The sequence below is a fragment of the Delphinapterus leucas genome, chromosome 4, assembly GCF_059928025.1.
Source record: "Delphinapterus leucas isolate spDelLeu-1000000601 "Yukka" chromosome 4, BTC_Dleu_Yukka2, whole genome shotgun sequence".
In the NCBI taxonomy this organism is placed as follows: Eukaryota; Metazoa; Chordata; class Mammalia; order Artiodactyla; family Monodontidae; genus Delphinapterus; species Delphinapterus leucas.
The window spans coordinates 542,281-562,682 of record NC_143132.1 but is presented as its reverse complement, the minus strand read 5'-3'; the positions used below and the strand labels follow the sequence as shown (position 1 = coordinate 562,682).

General features: G+C 40.3%; 1 protein-coding gene across 3 annotated transcripts in view; it reads right to left on the bottom strand.

The window, feature by feature from the left end:
• LSS (lanosterol synthase) overlaps positions 1–20,402 on the bottom strand; it is a 42,267-nt gene that overhangs the window by 4,536 nt on the left and 17,329 nt on the right. For all 3 annotated transcript variants that reach the window (XM_022596586.2, XM_089910090.1, XM_089910091.1), the window contains exon 18: positions 382–447. In XM_022596586.2, the coding sequence (XP_022452294.1) occupies positions 382–447 (66 nt within the window). The remainder of the gene's footprint in view (positions 1–381; positions 448–20,402) is intronic.

Here is a 20,402-nt window from a genome sequence, read left to right as displayed (position 1 = left end):
CCCCTGAGTCCTCGTTCACAGCGGGCGCAGGGTCTCCCTCCAGCATGGGGGTGTACGGGGGGCTGCGGCTGTCTTCAGGCAAAGCATCCACAAGGCCTCAGCACTAAGACAGACCTACCCAACCTGGCCTCCGTGGGCGGCTCCACGTGCTGGATCCAAAGCCAGATGAGAACGGATCCAAAGCCAGAGGAGGGGTGGAGCCACCAGGCCACCACGCCCTTCCAATGCCCTCAGCCACACTGCCTTAGCAGCACGCTGAGCAGTCACCACCGGGGGAGGCTGGGCATTCAGAAAGGAGCAAGGCCCACCAGGAACATGTCCAGAAACCCCTGGGGCAGCACAAGCACCCCACACGCATCTGCACCCACAGGCATCACTCACCCTTCCCAGGAGCCATCAGGCCTCTGCTTCTGCCGACAGAACTGCAGGCCCCGCTCGAGGGTCTCCCTGGAACACAGCAGGATGAACATGCCCAATGAACAGTCCAGCAAAACAGCAACTTACCTGCTACCCCCATTCCCCCCACTCTACGGCCTCAAGAGAACGAGCATGGTCTTCCTTAAAAATACGTAAAAACAAACAGTTCAGGGAGGAGATACAAGGTCGAAGAAGCAGCGATTACAGGCCACAGGAGGGGAACAAAGTGGCAGTGAAAAGAAGAAATTAAGGAGAGGAAAACCTCAGGGACGAACCCACATTAGAAGCAGCTACAAACAGGATCAATATCACCGAAAACAAGGTCAGTGACACAGGCTTGAGTAAATCACATAAATGAAAATTTTAAAATAAACAAAAAATGAGAGAGAAAATACATTCAGAGGACAAAGAAGATCCATCACAGGTCTAACTGGTACTTCCAAAGAAGACCTGGTTCTCTGAAAGGACTAGAGGTGAAGGTATGAATACAGCCTTTAGGGTGATCCGCCCCCCATGACGCTCACTCGCCTCCAGGCACCCAGCCTGTGTCATCCCTCTCGAGCGGCAGCCCCGTGTCCTGTTTGTAGCCAGCTGATCCCTGCACAGTTGATGGTTGCTGCTTCCAGCTCCCACCTGGCTGGCAGACAGACTCCCTGGCTCTACTGATCCCTCCCTTGCTGGCTCTCATGGAGCCGCCATACAGAAGCCCACGTGGCAGGAAACTAAGGGTGGCTCCAGCCAACGGTCATCAAGGAAATGGGGCCGGAGGCTGACAATCCGTAAGGGATGGAAACCTGCCAACAACCACACACGCCTGGGGCAGACCCTCAGTCAATGCTCAGGTTAAGGCCCCAGCCCTGGCCAGCATCCTGACTGCAACCCGGGGAAATCCCGAAGCAGAGGGCCCAGCTCAGCCATGCCTGGACTCCTGACCCACAGAAACTGCGAGGTGATAAACGTGCTGTTTTGAGCCACCAACTCAGCAAGACATGTTAATACAAAGAGTGAAAGTACAAATAAACAACATTAGCAACAAAAAGAGCGGTATGACTATAGCTTTAGTGGAAATTAAAAAGTAAAGAGAAGATAAGAAAAATTCATGCAATACATTTGAAAACTTAGACAATATGTACAAATTACTCAGAAAATTAACGTATTGAAACTGCCTCAAGAATAAAGAGCCTGAATAGTCCTACAACTACTAAAGATATACGTAAAAAGCAAAAACTTTGCCCAGAAAAAGAACTCCAAGTCTAGACATTTTGTAAGTGAATTCTACTAAATTATCAAGAACAATCATTCTAACCTTACACAAACTCTCCTAGGAAATAGAAAGAGGAAGGAACACTTTCCCTAGTTCATTTTGGGAACTCAGCATAAGCTTCTCAACAAACCAGACAAGAGGGATATGGTAAAAATTTCAGGCTGTTCATTAATGGACACAGATGCAAAACTCTAAATTAAATATTGGGAAACTACATACAGTAGAGATATACCAATACTAAGTGAGGTTTATCCAGAAATGCAAAGGTGTTTTAACATTAGAAAAATCTACAATAATTATCTACAATATTAACAGATAAAGGAGATAAGTGTATAATCATCTCAATAGAGATAGAAAAATCATTTGCTAAAATACAACACCCATTCACAACAGAGAGAAAAAACAACTTAGCAGACTAGGAAGAGAAAAGAGCTTTGTTAACCTGAAAAGGGATAATTACCAAAAACCTACAGGAGATGTCATTCTTTTTTTTTTTTTCATCCACATCACACAGCTTGTGGGACCTTAGTTCCCTGACCAGGGACTGAACCCAGGCCCCCAGCAGTGGAAGTGCAGAGTCCTAACCACTGGACCACCAGGGAATTCCCAAATGTCATTCTTAATGGAGAAATATTAGAAGCATTCCCCTTTAAAATCAGGAAATATGACAAAGATGGCACTATTACCACGTCTGCTAAGCAGAACACTGAAGTCTTAGCCAGGGCAATGAGACAAGAAAATAAACTATAGGCCTATGGATTGAAAGGAAAAATACGTCATTTACAGGTGATATGATTGTCTACAGAGAAAACCCAAAAGAATCTACCAGCAATTAATTAGAGTAAAAAGAGTTACCCAGATGGATTCACTGGTGAATTCCACCAAGCATCTAAGGAAGAAATTGTACCATCTCTACAATCTCTTCCGAAGAACAGAAACAGAGGGAATTTTGCCTAACTCATTCGATGAGGACAGCATACCAAAAACAGACAAAGACATTATGAGAAAGGAAAACTAGGGATAAATATCTCTCAGTAGCACAGATATAAAAAATCCTCAATAAAATATTAGCAAATCAAATCCAACAATGTATAAGAAGAATTACATATCACAAACAAGTGGGATCTATCCCAGGTATGAAAGGCTGGTTGAACATTCAAAAATCAATTAATGCAATCTATCAAATCAACTTCTTTTCTAAAGAAGAAAAAAAAATCACATGATCATATCAATAGCTGTAGAAGAAATATTTGACAAAATCTAACACCTATTCATGATTAAAAAAAAAAAACTTTCAGCAAACTAGGAACAGAGGGGAAGTTCCTCAACTTGATAAAGAGCAGCCAGAAAAAACCCACAGCTAACATCATACTTAATGGTGAGAAAAACTAGACACTTTCCTACTGAATCAGGAACGAGAATGTCTACTCTCACCACTTGTATTCAACTTCATACTGGAAGCCCTAGCTAATGCGATAAGATAAGACAAGGAAATAAAAGGTATACATATTGGGGAAGAAGAAATAAAACTGTCTTTGTTCACAGATTACATGGTTATCTATGTAGAAAATCCCAAAGAACCGACCAAAAAACTCCTGGAACTACTAAGCAATTATGGCAACGTTGCAGGATAGAAGGTTAATATACAAAAGACAACTGTTTTCCTACCAGCAATGAACAATTAGATTCTGAAATTAAAATCACAATACCAATTATGTTAGCACCAAAAATAATTTTAAGTACTTAGGTATAAATCTAAAAATATATATACAAGATCTATAAGAGGGAAACTATAAAATTATGATAAAAGAATCAAAAGATCTTCCCAACTTGATCTATATATGCAACACAATCTCAATCAAAATTTCAGCAAATCATTTCATAGATATCAACAGATTCCAAAGTTTTATGCAGAGGCAAAAGAAACAGAATAGAAAACACACTATTTAAGAGGAATAAAGTTGGAAAACTGACACTACCCGACTTCAAGACTTACTGTAAAGCTACGGTCATCAGGACTGTGTGGTATCAGTGAAAGAATACACAGATAGATCAATGGAGAATAGAGAGCCAAGAAACAGACCCACACAAATACTGTCAAGTAACCACTGGCAAAGGAGCAAAGGCAATCCAATGGAGAAAGGAGAGTCTCTGACAAATGGTAATGGAACACCGAACAGCACATAAAACATAAATAAATCTAGATACAGACCTTACACCATTCACAAAAATTAACTCAGAATGAATCACAGATTTTTGTCTTTTCATGTAAAACACAAGACTATAAAACTCCTAGAACATAACATAGGAGAAACTCTAGGTGACCTTGGGTTTGGTGAAAACTTTTTAGATATAACACTCCAATCACAATCTATGAAAGAAAACACTGATAGGCTGTACTTCATTAAAACGAAAAACTCTGGCTCTGCAGAAGACATTGTCGACAGAATGAAAATGTAAGGAGCTCTTTTGACCCTTTCCTGTTTGCCCATTTCTGTTGCCCTCAAACCTTACAGAAATGAGGTCACTAGGTGACATTTAACCTAACTCCTGACTCACGCTCTACTGAATGCACACCATGCCTTGCCTAACCTGTCGGTCCTTTCCCTGGACGAAAAGAAGTAGGAATTAAGAACTGAGCAGTTAAAGAGTGACTAGCTGTCTACCCCCAGCAGCCCCCTTAGCAATCCTGCAGGCAGGTCGTGTGGGCAAGACAACATCTGAAGAAAGCTCATGAGGAGTCAGCCAGCCTGCACACAACGAGAGGACACAGAGCTTGACCTCCTGCCTTGATGGTTCACTGAGATTCTTTCCCCTTTTCCCCTTTAAAACCTGTCAGGGCTGAGCAGAATCTCTGGAGTTGATTCAGGGAACATGAGTCCACCTTCTCCCCACATTGCCAGCCTTCTGATTAAAGCAACCTTTCCTTTCTTACAACATTTGCCTCTCAAGTATTGGCTTTTGAGCGGAGAGCAGCCAGACCTGAGCTTGCCACAGACTGAGAGAAAATCTTCGTAAAATACATAGCTGACAAAGGGTTGCTATTTAAAATATACAAGGTACTTCTAAAACTCAACAATAAGACAACAACCCAGATTTAAAATGTGCAAAAGATCTGAATACACACCTCACCAAAGATATACACATGGCAAATAGATACATGAAAAGATGTTCAGCATTACACGTCATTAGGAAATTACAAATTAAAACAATGAGATATCACTACACACCTATCGGAATGGCCAAAACCCGGAACACTGACAGCACCAAATGCTGGTGAGGCTGTGGAGCAACAGGAACCCTCATCACTGCTGGTGGGAATGCAGAATGGAGCAGCCACTTTGGAAGACAGTTTGGTGGTTTCTTACAAAACTAATATACTCTCACCATATGAGCCAACCATATGCTCTTTGGTATTTACTGAAATGAGCTGAAAACATGTCCACACAAAAACCTGCACAGGAATAATTATAGAAGGTTTATTCATAATGCTAAAACTTGGAGGCAACCAAGATGTCCTTCCATAGGCAATGGATAAACAAACTGGTACATGAAGATATGAAGAAACTTTACATGCATATTACTAGGTGAAAGAAGCCAATCTGAAAAGGCTACAGACTGTATGGTTCTAACTACATGACATACTGGGGTGGTTCCCAGGGGACGGGGGAGGGGGGAGGATGAATAGGCGGACCATGGAGGATTTTAAGAGCAGTGAAACTATTCTGCATGATAGAGTAATGATGGACATATGTTGTATACATGTGTCAAAACCCACGGAATGTACAACACAAAGAGTGAATCTGAACGTAAACTATGGACTTTGGATGATAATAATGTATCAATATTAGCTCATCAATTGTATTTAAAAAGTACCAAATTAATGCAAGATATTAATAATAGGGGAAATGGGGTGGGAGGGGGAGCGAAATGGCTAAACAGGAACTCCCTGTGCCATCTTTCTGTAAACCTAAAACTGCTCTATAAGAAAAAGTGTATTAATTTTTTTAAGTTTAGCAGATTGTCTAGCTATAAGATCAATATCAAAATCAACTGGACAGGCTCCTGGAAGGATGGCAGAGCCGGCAGCACCGGGAACCCCTCTCCCGCCTGGGCAACTACTGCACTGGCAGAATGTGCCCAATGTAACTATTCTGGAAGTCTGCAGTCTGCTGAAGCCTTGCAACTTCCAGGGGAAGATTTGGAGGGTTAAACTGCTCTCAGCTCTTAGCACAGGAACAGCTACCCATTCCCCACCCCAGGACCCAGGAGGCAGCTGTGCATGTGTCCCTGGAGCATCTTGCAGGACCTAGGGTGGGCAAAAAGGACCCTGTCCTCCAAAAACTGGGAATCGGCTCTGAATGATGCTTCTGATCACAGAGGAGCAGGCAGAGAGGTAGGAGGCCACGGCTGTTGCACCTGCCCCCAACTGTTCCAGCCCCTGCCCTTCTGGCTGAAGTGACTTCCAGGGGATTTAAATGCTATTCACAGTAGCATTACTCACAATGGCTAAAATGTGGAAGCAACCTAAGTGTCGATCATAGATGAACAGATAAGCAAAATGTGGTTCATCCACACAATGGAATATTATTCGGCTTTTAAATGGAATGAAGTACTAATAATACCTGCTATAACGTGCATGAACCTTTAGGATATTACTCCCAGCGAAATAAGCCAGACACAAAAAGACGAATATTATATGATTCCACTTACACATGGTACTTAGAGTAGTCAAAATCATAGAGACAGAAAATAGAATAGTGGTTGCCAGGGGCTGGGAAGAGTGGGGAAATGGGAGTTATTGTTCAATGGGTATCCGTTTTACAAGATGAAAAGAGTTATGGGGATGGGCGGTGGTGATGGTTGCACAACAATGTGAATGTGAATGTATTTAACACCACTGGATTGCACACTTAAAAATGGCTAAGATAGTAAATTTTATGTTACATGTATTTTAACACAAGAAAAAGAAATCAGTAGCATAAGAATCCATGAGTCCACACTAACAAATAAGCAAATAAGTAAACAGGGGCAAAGAAAAGTTTTTCATAGAACGCCAACTAATACATAGGAAAGGAATGACAATTTTGCAATCAGTATATGAACAACTGATGCAAGCAAGAATCATCATCAGGTGCTAAGACGAATGGGTAGAAGTATGATGAGAAACAGGATATTTACATAGTTTAAAATTATCTCCCCGAGAGGGCAGACAGGAGAAGCAAGAAGAACTACAATCCTGCAGCCTGTGGAACAAAATCCACATACACAGAAAGACAGACAAGATGAGAAGGCAGAGGACTATGTACCAGATGAAGGAACAAGATACAACCCAAGAAAAACAACTAAATGAAGTGGAGATAGGCAACCTTCCAGAAAAAGAATTCAGAATAATGATAGTGAAGATGATCCAGGACCTCGGAAAAAGAATGGAGGCAAAGATCGAGAAGATGCAAGAAATGTTTAACAAAGACCTAGAAGAATTAAAGAACAAACAAACAGAGAGGAACAATACAATAACTGAAATGAAAATTACACTAGAAGGAATCAATAGCAGAATAACTGAGGCAGAAGAACGGATAAGTGACCTGGAAGACAGAATGGTGGAATTCACTGCTGCAGAACAGAATAAAGAAAAAAGATGAAAAGAAATGAAGACAGCCTAAGAGACCTCTGGGACAACATTAAACGCAACAGCATTCGCATTATAGGGGTCCCAGAAGGAGAAGAGAGAGAGAAAGGACCCGAGAAAATATCTGAAGACATTAGAGTCAGAAACTTCCCTAACATGGGAAAGGAAATAGTTACTCAAGTCCAGGAAGTGCAGAGAGTCCCATACAGTATAAACCCAAGGAGAAACATGCCGAGACACACAGTAATCAAATTGGCAAAAATTAAAGACAAAGAAAAATTATTGAAAGCAGCAAGGGAAAAACGACAAATAACATACAAGGGAACTCCCATAAGGTTAACAGCTGACTTCTCAGCAGAAACTCTACAAGCGAGAAGGCAGTGGCATGATATACTTAAAGTGAGGGAAGGGAAGAACCTACAACCAAGATTACTCTACCCGGCAAGGATCTCATTTAGATTCGATGGAGAAATCAGAAGCTTTACAGACAAGCAAAAGCTAAGAGAATTCAGCACCACCAAACCAGCTCTACAACAAATGCTCAAGGAACTTCTCTAAGTGGGAAACACAAGAGAAGAAAAGGACCTACAAAAACAAACCCAAAACAATTAAGAAAATGGTCACAGGAACATACATATCGATAATTACCTTAAACGTGAATGGATTAAATGCTCTAACCAAAAGACACAGGCTTGCTGAATGGATACAAAAACAAGACTCATCTATATGCTGTTTATAAGAGATGCACTTCAGACCTGGGGACCCATACAGACTGAAAGTGAGGGGATGGAAAAAGATATTCCATGCAAATGGAAATCAAAAGAAAGCTGGAGTAGCAATACTCATGTCAGATAAAATAGACTTTAAAATAAAGAATGTTACAAGAGACAAGGAAGGACACTACATAATGATCAAGGGATCAATCCAAGAAGAAGATATAACAATTATAACTATATATGCACCCAACAAAGGAGCACCTTAATACATAAGGCAACTGCTAACAGCTATAAAAGAGGAAATCAACTGTAACACAATAATAGTGGGGGACTTTAACACCTCACCTACACCAATGGACCGATCATCCAAAATGAAAATAAATAAGGAAACAGAAGCTTTAAGTGACACAACAGACCAAACAGATTTAATTGATATTTATAGCACATTCCATCCAAAAACAGCAGATTACACTTTCTTCTCAAGCGCGCATGGAACATTCTCCAGGATAGATCACATCTTGGGTCACAAATCAAGCCTCAGTAAATTTAAGAAAATTGAAATCATATCAAGCATCTTTTCTGGCCACAATGCTATGAGATTAGAAACGAATTACAGGGAAAAAATATAAAAAACACAAACACACGGAGGCTAAACAATATGTTACTAAATAACCAAGAGATCACTGAAGAAATCAAAGAGGAAATCAGAAAGTACCTAGAGACAAATGACAATGAAAACACGACAATCCAAAACCTTTGGAATGCAGCAAAAGCAGTTCTAAGAGGGAACTTTATAGCTATACAAGCCTATCTCCAGAAACAAGAAAAATCTCAAATAAACTAACTAACCTTACACCTAAAGGAACTAGAGAAAGAAGAACAAACAAAACCCAAAGTTAGCAGAAGGAAAGAAATTGTAAAGATCAGAGCAGAAATAAATGAAATAGAAACAAAGAAAACAATAGCAAAGATCAATACAACTAAAACCTGGTTCTTTAAGAAGATAAACAGAATTGATAAACCATTAGCCAGACTCATCAAGAAAAAGAGGGAGAGGACTCAAATCAATAAAATTAGAAATGAAAAAGGAGAAGTTACAACAGACATCGCAGAAATAGAAAGCGTCCTAAGAGACTACAAGCAACTCTATGCCAATAAAATGGACAACCTGGAAGAAATGGACAAATTCTTAGAGAGGTATAACCTTCCAGGACTGAACCAGGAAGAAATAGAAAATATGAACAGACCAATTACAAGTGATGAAATTGAAACTGTGATTAAAAATCTTCCAACAAACAAATGTCCAGGACCAGATGGCTTCACAGGTGAATTCTATCAAACATTTAGAGAATAGCTAACACCCATCCTTCTCAAACTCTTCCAAAAAACTGCAGAGGAAGGAACACTCCCAAACTCATTCTATGAGGCTGCCATCACCCTGATGCCAAATCCAGACAAAGATACTACAAAAAAAGAAAATTACAGACCAATATCACTGATGAATACAGATGCAAAAATCCTCAACAAAATACTAGTAAACAGAATCCAACAACACATTCAAAGGATCATACACCATGATCAAGTGGGATTTATCCCAGGGATGCAAGGATTCTTCAACATATGCAAATCAATCAGTGTGATACACCATATTAACAAATTGAAGAATAAAAACCATATGATCATCTCAATAGATGCAGAAAAATCTTTTGACAAAATTCAACACCCATTTATGATAAAAACTCTACAGGGGGCTTCCCTGGTGGCGCAGTGGTTGGGAGTCCACCTGCCGATGCAGGGGACGTGGGTTCGTGCCCCGGTTCGGGAAGATCCCACATGCCGCGGAGCGGCTGGGCCTGTGAGCCATGGCCGCTGAGCCTGTGCGTCCGGAGCCTGTGCTCCGCAACGGGAGAGGCCACAACAGTGAGAGGCCCGCATACCGAAAAAAAAAAAAAAAAAAGCTCTACAGAAAGTGCGCATAGAGGGAACCTACCTCAACATAATAAAGGCCATATATGACAAACCCACAGTAGACATCATTCTCAATGGTGAAAAACTGAAAGCATTTCCTCTAAGATCAGGAACAAGACAAGGATGTCCACTCTCACCACTATTATTCAACATAGTTTTGGAAGTCCTAGCCATGGCAATCAGAGAAGAAAAAGAAATAAAAGGAATACAAGTTGGAAAAGAAGTAAAACTGTCACTGTTTGCAGATGACATGATATTATACATAAAGAACCCTAGGGCTTCCCTGGTGGCGCAGTGGTTGAGAGTCCGCCTGCCGATGCAGGGGACACGGGTTTGTGCCCCGGTCCGGGAAGATCCCACATGTCGCGGAGTGGCTGTGCCCGTGAGCCATGGCCGCTGAGCCTGCGCGTCTGGAGCCTGTGCTCCGCAACGGGAGAGGCCACAACAGTGAGAGGCCCGCGTACCACAAAAAAAAAAAAAAAAAAAGAACCCTAAAAATGCCACCAGAAAACTACTAGAGCTAATCAATGAATTTGGTAAAGTTGCAGGATACAAAATTAATGCACAGACATCTCTTGCATTCCTATACACTAATGATGAAAAATCTGAAAGAGAAATTAGGGAAACATTCCCATTTACCATTGCAACAAAAAGAATAAAATACCTAGGAATAAACCTACCTAGGGAGACAAAAGACCTGTACGCAGAGAACTGTAAGACACTGATGAAAGAAATTAAAGATGATACCAACAGATGGAGAGATATACCATGTTTTTGGATTGGAAGAATCAATATTGTGAAAATGACTATACCACCCAAAGCAATCTACAGATTCAATGCAATCCCTAACAAATTACCAATGGCATTTTTTATGGAACTAGAACAAAAAATCTTAAAATATGTATGGAGACACAAAAGACCTGGAATAGCCAAAGCAGTCTTGAGGGAAAAATTGGAGCAGGAGGAATCAGACTCCCTGACTTCAGACTATACTACAAAGCTACAGTCGTCAAGACAATATGGTACTGGCACAAAAACAGAAACATAGATCAATGGAACAGGATAGAAAGCCCAGAGATAAACCCATGCACCTATGGTTAACTAATCTATGACAAGGTGGAAAGGATATACAATGGAGAAAAGACAGTCTCTTCAATAAGTGGTGCTGGGAAAACTGGACAGCTACATGTAAAAGAACGAAATTAGAACACTCCCTAACATCATACACAAAAATAAACTCAAAATGGATTAGAGACCTAAATGTAAGACCGGACACTATAAAACTCTTAGAGAAAAACATAGGAAGAACACTCTTTGACATAAATCACAGCACCTTTTTTAATCCACCTCCTAGAGTAATGGACATAAAAACAAAACAAACAAATGGGACCTAATGAAACTTAAAAGCTTTTGCACAGCAAAAGAAACCATAAGCAAGACGAAAAGACAACCCTCAGAATGGGAGAAAATATTTGCAAATGAATCAACGGACACAGGATTAATCTCCAAAATATATAAACAGCTCATGCAGCTCAATATTAAAGAAAAAAACAACTCACTCCAAAAATGGGCAGAAGACCTAAATAGACATTTCTCTAAAGAAGATGTACAGATGGCCAAGAAGCACATGAAAAGCTGCTCAACATCACTAATTATTAGAGAAATGCAAATCAAAACTACAATGGGGTATCACCTCACACCAGTTAGAATGGGCATCATCAGAAAATCTACAAAAAACAAATGCTGGAGAGGGTGTGGAGAAAAGGGAACCCTCTTGCACTGTTGGTGGGATTGTAAACTGATACAGCCACTATGGAGAACAGTATAGAGGTTCCTTAAAAAACTAAGAATTACCGTATGACCCAGCAATCCCACTACTGGTCATATACCCAGAGAAAACCATAATTCAAAAAGACACATGCACCCCAATGTTCACTGCAGCACTATTTACAGTAGCCAGGTCATGGAAGCAACCTAAATGCCCATCAACAGACGAATGGATAAAGAAGTTGTGGTACATATATACAATGGAATATATTACTCAGCCATAAAAAGGAACGAAATTGGGTCATTTGTTGAGACGTGGATGGATCTAGAGACTGTCATACAGAGTGAAGTAAGTCAGAAGGAGAAAAACAAATATCGTATATTAACGCATGTATGTGGAACCTAGAAAAATGGTACAGATGAACCGGTTTGCAGGGCAGAAGTTGAGACACAGATGTAGAGAACAAAAGTATGGACATCAAGGGGGGAAAGCAGCAGCAGGGGTGGGGATGGTGGTGTGATGAATTGGGTAATTGGGATTGACATGTATACACTGATGTGTATAAAACTGAAGACTACTAAGAACCTGCTGTATAAAAAAGTACATAAAATAAAATTTCAAAAATTAAAATAAAAAAAACTTTCTTCCACAAAGAAAAAAGTATTAACTTTACAGTGGGGAAAACAAGTGGCCATCTCCTTAATCAACAGTCAGTGTTGACACATGCTTCCTAATATGATGCACTGAGAAGCCCCATCACTTTTGTTACTTGCTCGACAAAAATGCTTAATTTTATAACCTGAATCTTGTCATGGGCAAACACAGAAAAACATACATTGAGGACATTCTACAAAATAACTTGCCATATTCTTCAAAAATGTCAGTCATCAAACACAAGGAAAGACTAAAGAACTGTTCCAGGTTAAAGAACTAATATATGACAACTAAATACAATGACCCTGGGTTAGACCTTGAGGAAAACTGTTTCCATAAACCACACCACTGGTACAACTAGGACAACTGAAATAAGTTCCATAGATTAAAATAATGGTATTATACCAATGTTAATATTGTGACTCATATTTACATAAGAGAATAACCTCATTAAAAAAAATACTAAAGGAAGCCACAACAATGAGAAGCCTGCACACTGCAATGAAGAGTAGCCCCCGCTCACCACAACTAAAGAAAGCGCGCGCACAGCAACAAAGACCGAACACAGCCATAAATAAATAAATAAATTTATTTATTTTTTAAAAATACTAAAGGGCTTCCCTGGTGGCGCAGTGGTTGACAGTCCACCTGCCGATGCAGGGGACACGGGTTCGTGCCCCGGTCCGGGAAGATCCCACATGCCGCGGAGCGGCTGGGCCCGTGAGCCATGGCCGCTGAGCCTGCGTGTCCGGAGCCTGTGCTCCGCAACGGGAAAGGCCACAACAGTGAGAGGCCCGCGTACAGCAAAAAAAAAAAAAAAAAAAACTAAAGTATTTAGGGATTAAGGTAATCACATTTGCAATTTACTTTCAAATGGTTCAAGAAAAAACATATGGGAGGGAGTATGATGAAGGAAATACAGTAAAATGTTAAAGTGGAATTAATTAAAGAAGCTTCACCTAAAGCTGGAGTCAAGACAGGCCTGTAAGGGAAGTGCTCAGGCCCACCAGGCATCATCAATTACCCCAAACAGGAAAAAATGGCCCTCCACATCTCGGGCAGGAAGGTGTCTCTGCTTACTATCCCGCAGGAAGAAGAAAACTCTCTTTCCCACGACAGCCCAGCCAATCAGAGACAGCAGCAGCCCATCAACGGGAAGCCTCCATACTCTGGGTCCCCAACCCCTCCAACAGACTCTTTGGTTATCACAGCCCCTATAAAAGCAAGTTCCCTTTCTTATTCTCTGGATTTTCCTGTGATCTGTCACAGTTCGCATGTCCCGAATTGCAATTCCTCTGGCTATTCTGAATAAACTCACTTTTGCTGGTAAATTAACTGGCTATTATAAAAGTTAACATTAACAACTGAGCAATAGCTGGAAGAGGTAAATAGGAGTGCTTTTTACTCCTTTTATAACTTTCCTATAATTTTGAAATTAATGAAGAATTTCAAGTCAATCTAGTAAAATGGAATATCCCATATATGTATTACTAGAGTAACTGACGCCCTCAAACTATACCTAAAAACACTCCTAAATTAAAAATCTTAATATAACAAGTTAATATATTTGTTTAAAAAATAAAAACTTATGTTCAAACTCTCTAGAGGTAAAAATAATAAAGTAATTGGGGGAAAGTATCTGTAACATAAGATACAGAATTATTGTGCTTAATAAACATGTAAGGCAAGAAGAAAACTCACCCCAGCAACAAAGTTGGAAAGGGTATGAATGGCAATTCGTATGTGAAAGAAGAAACAGAAATGACCTATAAACGTCTGGAAAGAATATTTTAGCTCAGTAATCTCCAAAGAAATACAAATGAAGTAAATCCACCAGAAAACTATCATAATTTACCTTCCAAAGCAGGAGTTTTTACACAATAACAATAGTTATTCTGTGCTTATCACATGCCAATCTCCCAGTGCTTTCGTGTGGTATCTCAATCCTCCCAGTTCCGTGAGGCTGTACTATTGCCGCATGTGGCAGGGGGAACCTAGGCAGGGGGGTGAAGTGACTAGACTAGGATCTCAAGCAGAGAAGGGGCAGGGGCAGGCGCATCCACCCAGACAGGCTGACTCCAAGCCCACATGGCTCTAGGGAAGAATAATGGTCCTGAACAAAGATTTAACAAGAGGATACTGGCTCAGGTTAAAATGGGGAAAAGCTGTAAAACAGCAATGAAAATTCAGAAATAACCATCACAACCCATACTGGAGGAGATGCCAAACGACAAGGGAAGTTATCAGCTGCTCTCAGGAACCTCACGGTAAACGGAGCCAGTTACGTGAAAGGTGCACCGTGGAGATCAAACAGTCAGAACACCCTCTTCTCAGGGGTGAGGAAGGGCAGCTGGCTTTCTTTCTGGTGCTTTTCTGTATCGTCCAAGTCTCCTTCAAAGAGCTTGTTTTCCTTTTATTATAATAATTCTTAAAAAGATGAGTAAGAAGGAAGGTCAATCCTGTGAGGGCATCTCTGAGGACAAGGTTGCCAAAGGAAAGGACCCCAGACCACACGCACAGCACACAACCAAGGGACCAGCCTGGCCTGGGTGACAAAATGAAGACTAGACACAGTGCCCGCTTGTGCCCCCTTGTGGCTGCACAGCCTGCCAGACAGAGGGAAACCAGCAAAAACATGACTGGATACTCCTCCAATTTTTTTGGAAATAAAGCAACATGCTCCTAAATAACTCATGGGCCAGAAAACTCACAATAGAAATAGAAAATGCTTTCAACTGAACGATACATCAAAACTTACTTATAAACTTAAGTGTACATTTAAAAAGAAAGCCTGAAAATCATTTATCTAAGCATCCATCAAAGAGAGCTTTCTCCTCTGTGGGAGGATTTACTGCAACTTCTTATTTTTCAAACCGTGGTCGCAGACCATTGGTGAGTTATGATTAACATTTACTTAAATTGAAAATATACATATTATTTATACCTATATAGATAAAGGGATAGTATACATCTTTAATTTTAGCTATACCTTATAGATTTATTAATAGATTTATTTATTATCTGTATGTAAGCAATAGTTTCATAAAATACAAAATAGGATGCACACATGCCATATACTGAAAATAAGAAATATGTGTCCATTTATTACACTGCTGTCTCAGTTAGTTGTACGGTTTTATACACAAAGGTATGGGCATGATATACACTGCGTCTCTCACTAAGGAATGGCCCATGCTGGAAAACGGCCACTCTTACACGACGGCGAACTGAGCAACAGAAGCACCGCGCGGCCAGCTGGACAGGCCATTCCAACCACAGCCACCCTTTCTGCCCTGTACACACAGCGATGGCTCCTTAAGGCCAGGCTGCAACCTCTCTGATAGGCTCAGGCTTTGTTGCCTCGCCTTTTCAGATTGCAGCCAGGGAGCAATCTTATAACTACTTGCAAGCCTGGGAATTCTGGTGGCGTTTTCCCATACAGTTATAGCTCAGCGATCAGTTTAGAGGTTGTTCTCCATCCTTCAAATCTTTATTCTGCCTACTCAACGCAGAGCAACCCTCTTCAGCAGTGATGTGAGGATCCTGCAGCCCCTGCCTGTTCTATGTTTCCCAGTCTAGTAGAGCAACATTGGGATGAACCTGTAGACACCAGAGAATCTCATAATGTAATTTCCAGAAAGCATATATTTTATTTTAACTGTATTATGTAGAAAGAATTTATATTCACTTAATGTCGTTCACAGGCAATTATGCTATCCTCTAAGAGTGAACGTGTAATTATTCTGTAACAACTTCCTTGCATCATTTTTTCTCTAGGTAAGCTTTGTAAGTCTTTGAAATTGAGAAAATAACATTTGAACTAATAAAGTTGAAAAATCAGCATTTTTTTTAAAAAGAGGCTTTTAAAAAAAATATACAGACTGCTATAGAAGTTCCCTTGCCAAAACTGATTCATAAAAGAGCTAAAGTTTGTTTGTTTACAACATTACTAGAAAATAGAGATAAAAGAAAATGACTATATATGAAAAGTTGGATGTGTGTTTTCAGTAGAAGGTATGAGGGGGACTTCCCTGGTGGCACAGTGGCTAAGACTCCACGCTCCCAATGCAGGGGGCCCGGGTTCGATCCCTGGTCAGGGAACTAGATCCCACATGCATGCTGCAACTGGAAGTTTGCATGCCACAACTAAGGATCTTGCCTGCCACAACTAAGGACCCGGTGAGCTGCAACTAAGACCCAGGGCAACCAAATAAATATGAAAAAAAAAAAAAAAAGGTATGAAGAATAAGGATGCATTTTTGTTGAAAGGAAAAAAAGAAAGTAATTTTGTTGTAAGTAAAATGGTTGTTCCAGAATAAGAAAGGAAAAAGGACAAAACTTGAATGGATATAAAAAGCTGTAGGTTTATAGAAAAGGAATCTGGAGAAAGGAATTTTATGTTTAGTCACGTTGACTAAGACTGGAATGGATTTATACAAGTTTTTAAAAAAGGAAGAATTTTAATATCAAAATTACACTGGTTCTGGGACTTCCCAGGTGGCTCACTCGTTAAGAATCTGCCTGCCAATGCAGAGGACACGGGTTCGAGCCCTGGTCGGGGAAGATCCCACGTGCCGCAGAGCAACTAAGCCCGTGCGCCACAACTACTGAGCCTGTGCTCTGGAGCCCGTGAGCCACAACTACTGAGTCCGTGTGCCACAACTACTGAAACCCAATGCCTAGAGCCTGTGATCCGCAACAAGAGAAGCCACCACAATGAGAAGTCCGTGCACCGCAACGAAGAGTAGCTCCTGCTCGTTCCAACTAGAGAAAGCCCACACGCAGCAAGAAAGACCCAATGCAGCCAAATATAAATTAAAAAACAAAAAAAATTACACTGGTACGAAATTAGAATTTGCTTTTCTCTGTTAAAAGGATAGTTTTCTTAGATTATTGGTCTGCTCTTCATAAGAAAGGGTAAACAAATGTTTTTCTTTACCTTTAATGTAATATGTCTAGAAAACCATGATTCTATGATTTGTCTTTATTGGGTCTTTGATTACTTAAGAAAACTGAGTCTTCTCTATTAAAAGAGACAAGCTTTTTTACAACTATGTAACTTTTCGTATGTGTTAAATTTCATGGGAAGCATTTTCAAATAAGAAGTGATGCTGAACTTTTTTTAGGAAATATTTATGTGGAAATTATTAATAAATATTCCAGGACTTCCCTGGTGGCACAGTGGTTAAGAATCCGCCTGCCAGTGCAGGAGACATGGGTTCAAGCCCTGGTCTGGGAAGATCCCACATGCCGTGAAGCAACTGAGCCCGTGCGCCACAACTACTGAGCCTGCACTCTAGAGCCCATGAGCCACAACTACTGAGCCCACGTGCAACAACTACTGAAGCCCACGCGCCTAGAGCCCGTGCTCCACAACAAGAGAAGCCACCACAATGAGAAGCCTACACACTGCAATGAAGGGTAGCCCCTGCTCGCCACAACTAGAGAAAGCCTGTGCACAGCAACAAAGACCTAACACAGCCATAAATAAATAAATAAATTTATTGAAAAATAAATAAAATAAATATTCCAGTAATCATATGAAATTCCCAAAAATCTGGTATGCCCTGATATAATTCCAGCTCTTTTCATTTACAAACAGTTATTATTTTACTCTGATGCTTCTGCAAAAATGTTCCTGCAAAAGTGCTTCATCTTCAAAGAGATTCATGGAAAAGACCCTCACAAGTACTCTAGAATGTAGGCTTCTGATAACTGCTCATTCATTAGCGTTCTGTTTTCCAAAATTAAAGGACCCTTTTTCTCCTCTTTTAAGCTGTCTGCAACTTACAGCAATTTAGTAAACACTTATCTTTTTCTCCCTACCTGGTCCCTCAAGAATTCTGAAACTCCTATTAAATATTCTTATTTTTTCATAACAATACATATTTGCAAAAGTTAAGTAAGAATCTGTTCTTGTAACAGGACACAACTGGACAAGTCCTTGGCTTGGCCTCTTAGCCTAAAGAGACTTTAAAGATCCAATATGAGATTCCTCATGAAAAGTTCCAACGAAACAGATTTTAAAGGGCCTATATGGTCAGTCGCTATTCCTACTGCACTTTTATAAATAATCAGGCCAAGTTTATTGAAACTAGACTCAGTTATCTTTGATAGAAATGGAGGTGATTATAGAGAGAAAAATCATGTTTCAATAATACACCTTTATGTACATCAGATTCTAGTACTATTAATTGTCTTTTAAATTTGTTTTCTAAGTGTAAACTGGACTGAATCCTGAATTCTTCTGACTTCCTCCAATATGTGGCTAGAACTCTTACAATTTTCTTCCACTCTTTTGATTTTTGAATCACTATGAAACTAAAACTGCCCTTTTCCCGAAGCCCTGCAAGCAAAAGCTGGACAACTTGATACAAACTTCAACAGCTCATGTGAGGACGATTCTCACGCCTGTTGCTGTGTGGCCACTCAGAAAGATCACCAGAGACATTCACACTGAAAACCAGGAAAATCTGTCTAATTGCCACACTTGTCCTCACTGCATCCGAAGATGCTTAGAACCCAGCATCTAGAAGTCGCCTCAACTAGCTGCTCTCCAAACTCAGAAACTGAATTTATAATTTCCTTGAATTATTTACCATTATTTTTCTTTTGTTTCCATAGAAATGCCTCTCATTGAATTACCTGATTGCGCAGATCATATAGAGGCCTAATTTATGTGGAAAGACATCTACAATGCTGCCTCCTGAAGTAAACACCCAAGGTGCATCCTGTCCTGAGGAACACTGAGGACATGTGATTGCTGACACAGCATGTGCGCCTCCGTAAACAACTCTTAAAGTTTTTGTAGACTGACTTAGAAAGGTAATACCCGAATCTGATTATAACCCATTTGATTTATTTAATTGATTAAATTTGGGCTCTGGGAAATTTTTCAATCTTGATTATTGTTCTTTTTATAGTCATCACATTAATTTCGCAACAGTTTTAAATGCCTACCAGCAGCCACTCACATACCAAATGGTATCAGGATCAGACAACTGGATGAAATTTGCAATAACCACATGAATGATGAAGATGGTGACTACATGGCCCTCCAACCTGTCAGTTCAACTAGTGAAAACAGCAAATATGTGACTCTTCAGCCCGACTACAACAACGGTGGAGAGAGAGAATAACACTACACTGGTTGGTGATACTCTCAGCCGGCTGAGACAATGACCAAAATGGGGAACTGTTAAAATCAAAAACAAACAGAGCCCAGCCTCGAAAATTCCCTGAGCAGACAAAACCAGTTTAATCATACAAACAAAGGCTAATTTAGCTTATTTTGCAAGACTAACTTGACCTGGGTCATTTCTTGTTTACACCTCTGGAAATCATAAAGAAACTTGAACTGCTTCCCAAGGTTGATACGAGGTAATCACTGAAAATTCTAATATTGTAACCAATCACTGTGAAGAATAAACAGTTACTGCCTTCTCACAATATAAGCTCTTTATAACAATATATACCCGAGCCTCATTCAATGTTTTGGTTTGTGCACTCTTGGTTTGCAAACTGTCTTTGTGGTGTGTGCGTGATCAGTTTTTACTAATGATTCATTGGCTTTACTTTTAGCTATTTATGAACCTTTGACAAAATCCTAAACAAAATACTTATCAAATTGAATCCAACAATATATAAAAAGTAAAGCACATGATGACCAAGCTGAATCTATACCAGGTTTACCAAGAGCCATGAAACAACAGAATCATACAAGGATGAAGGAAAATCTACAAGAACTGCACAGAAGCCCCATAACACAGCAAGTCCACATCCACATCCTCAAGAACTGGGAACCTCTGTGCCCCAAAACACAAGTCTGAGATTGTTCACAGCAGGATGCTTCATAATAACCCATTGAGAGGCCCTGAAGGATATACAGCAAGCACATGCATAAACAAAGCATGGCGTCTGCATTCGACAGTGGAGAGAGATAGACGTGGGCTTCCACGTTGGGATCACAGTGGGCAGAGGGGA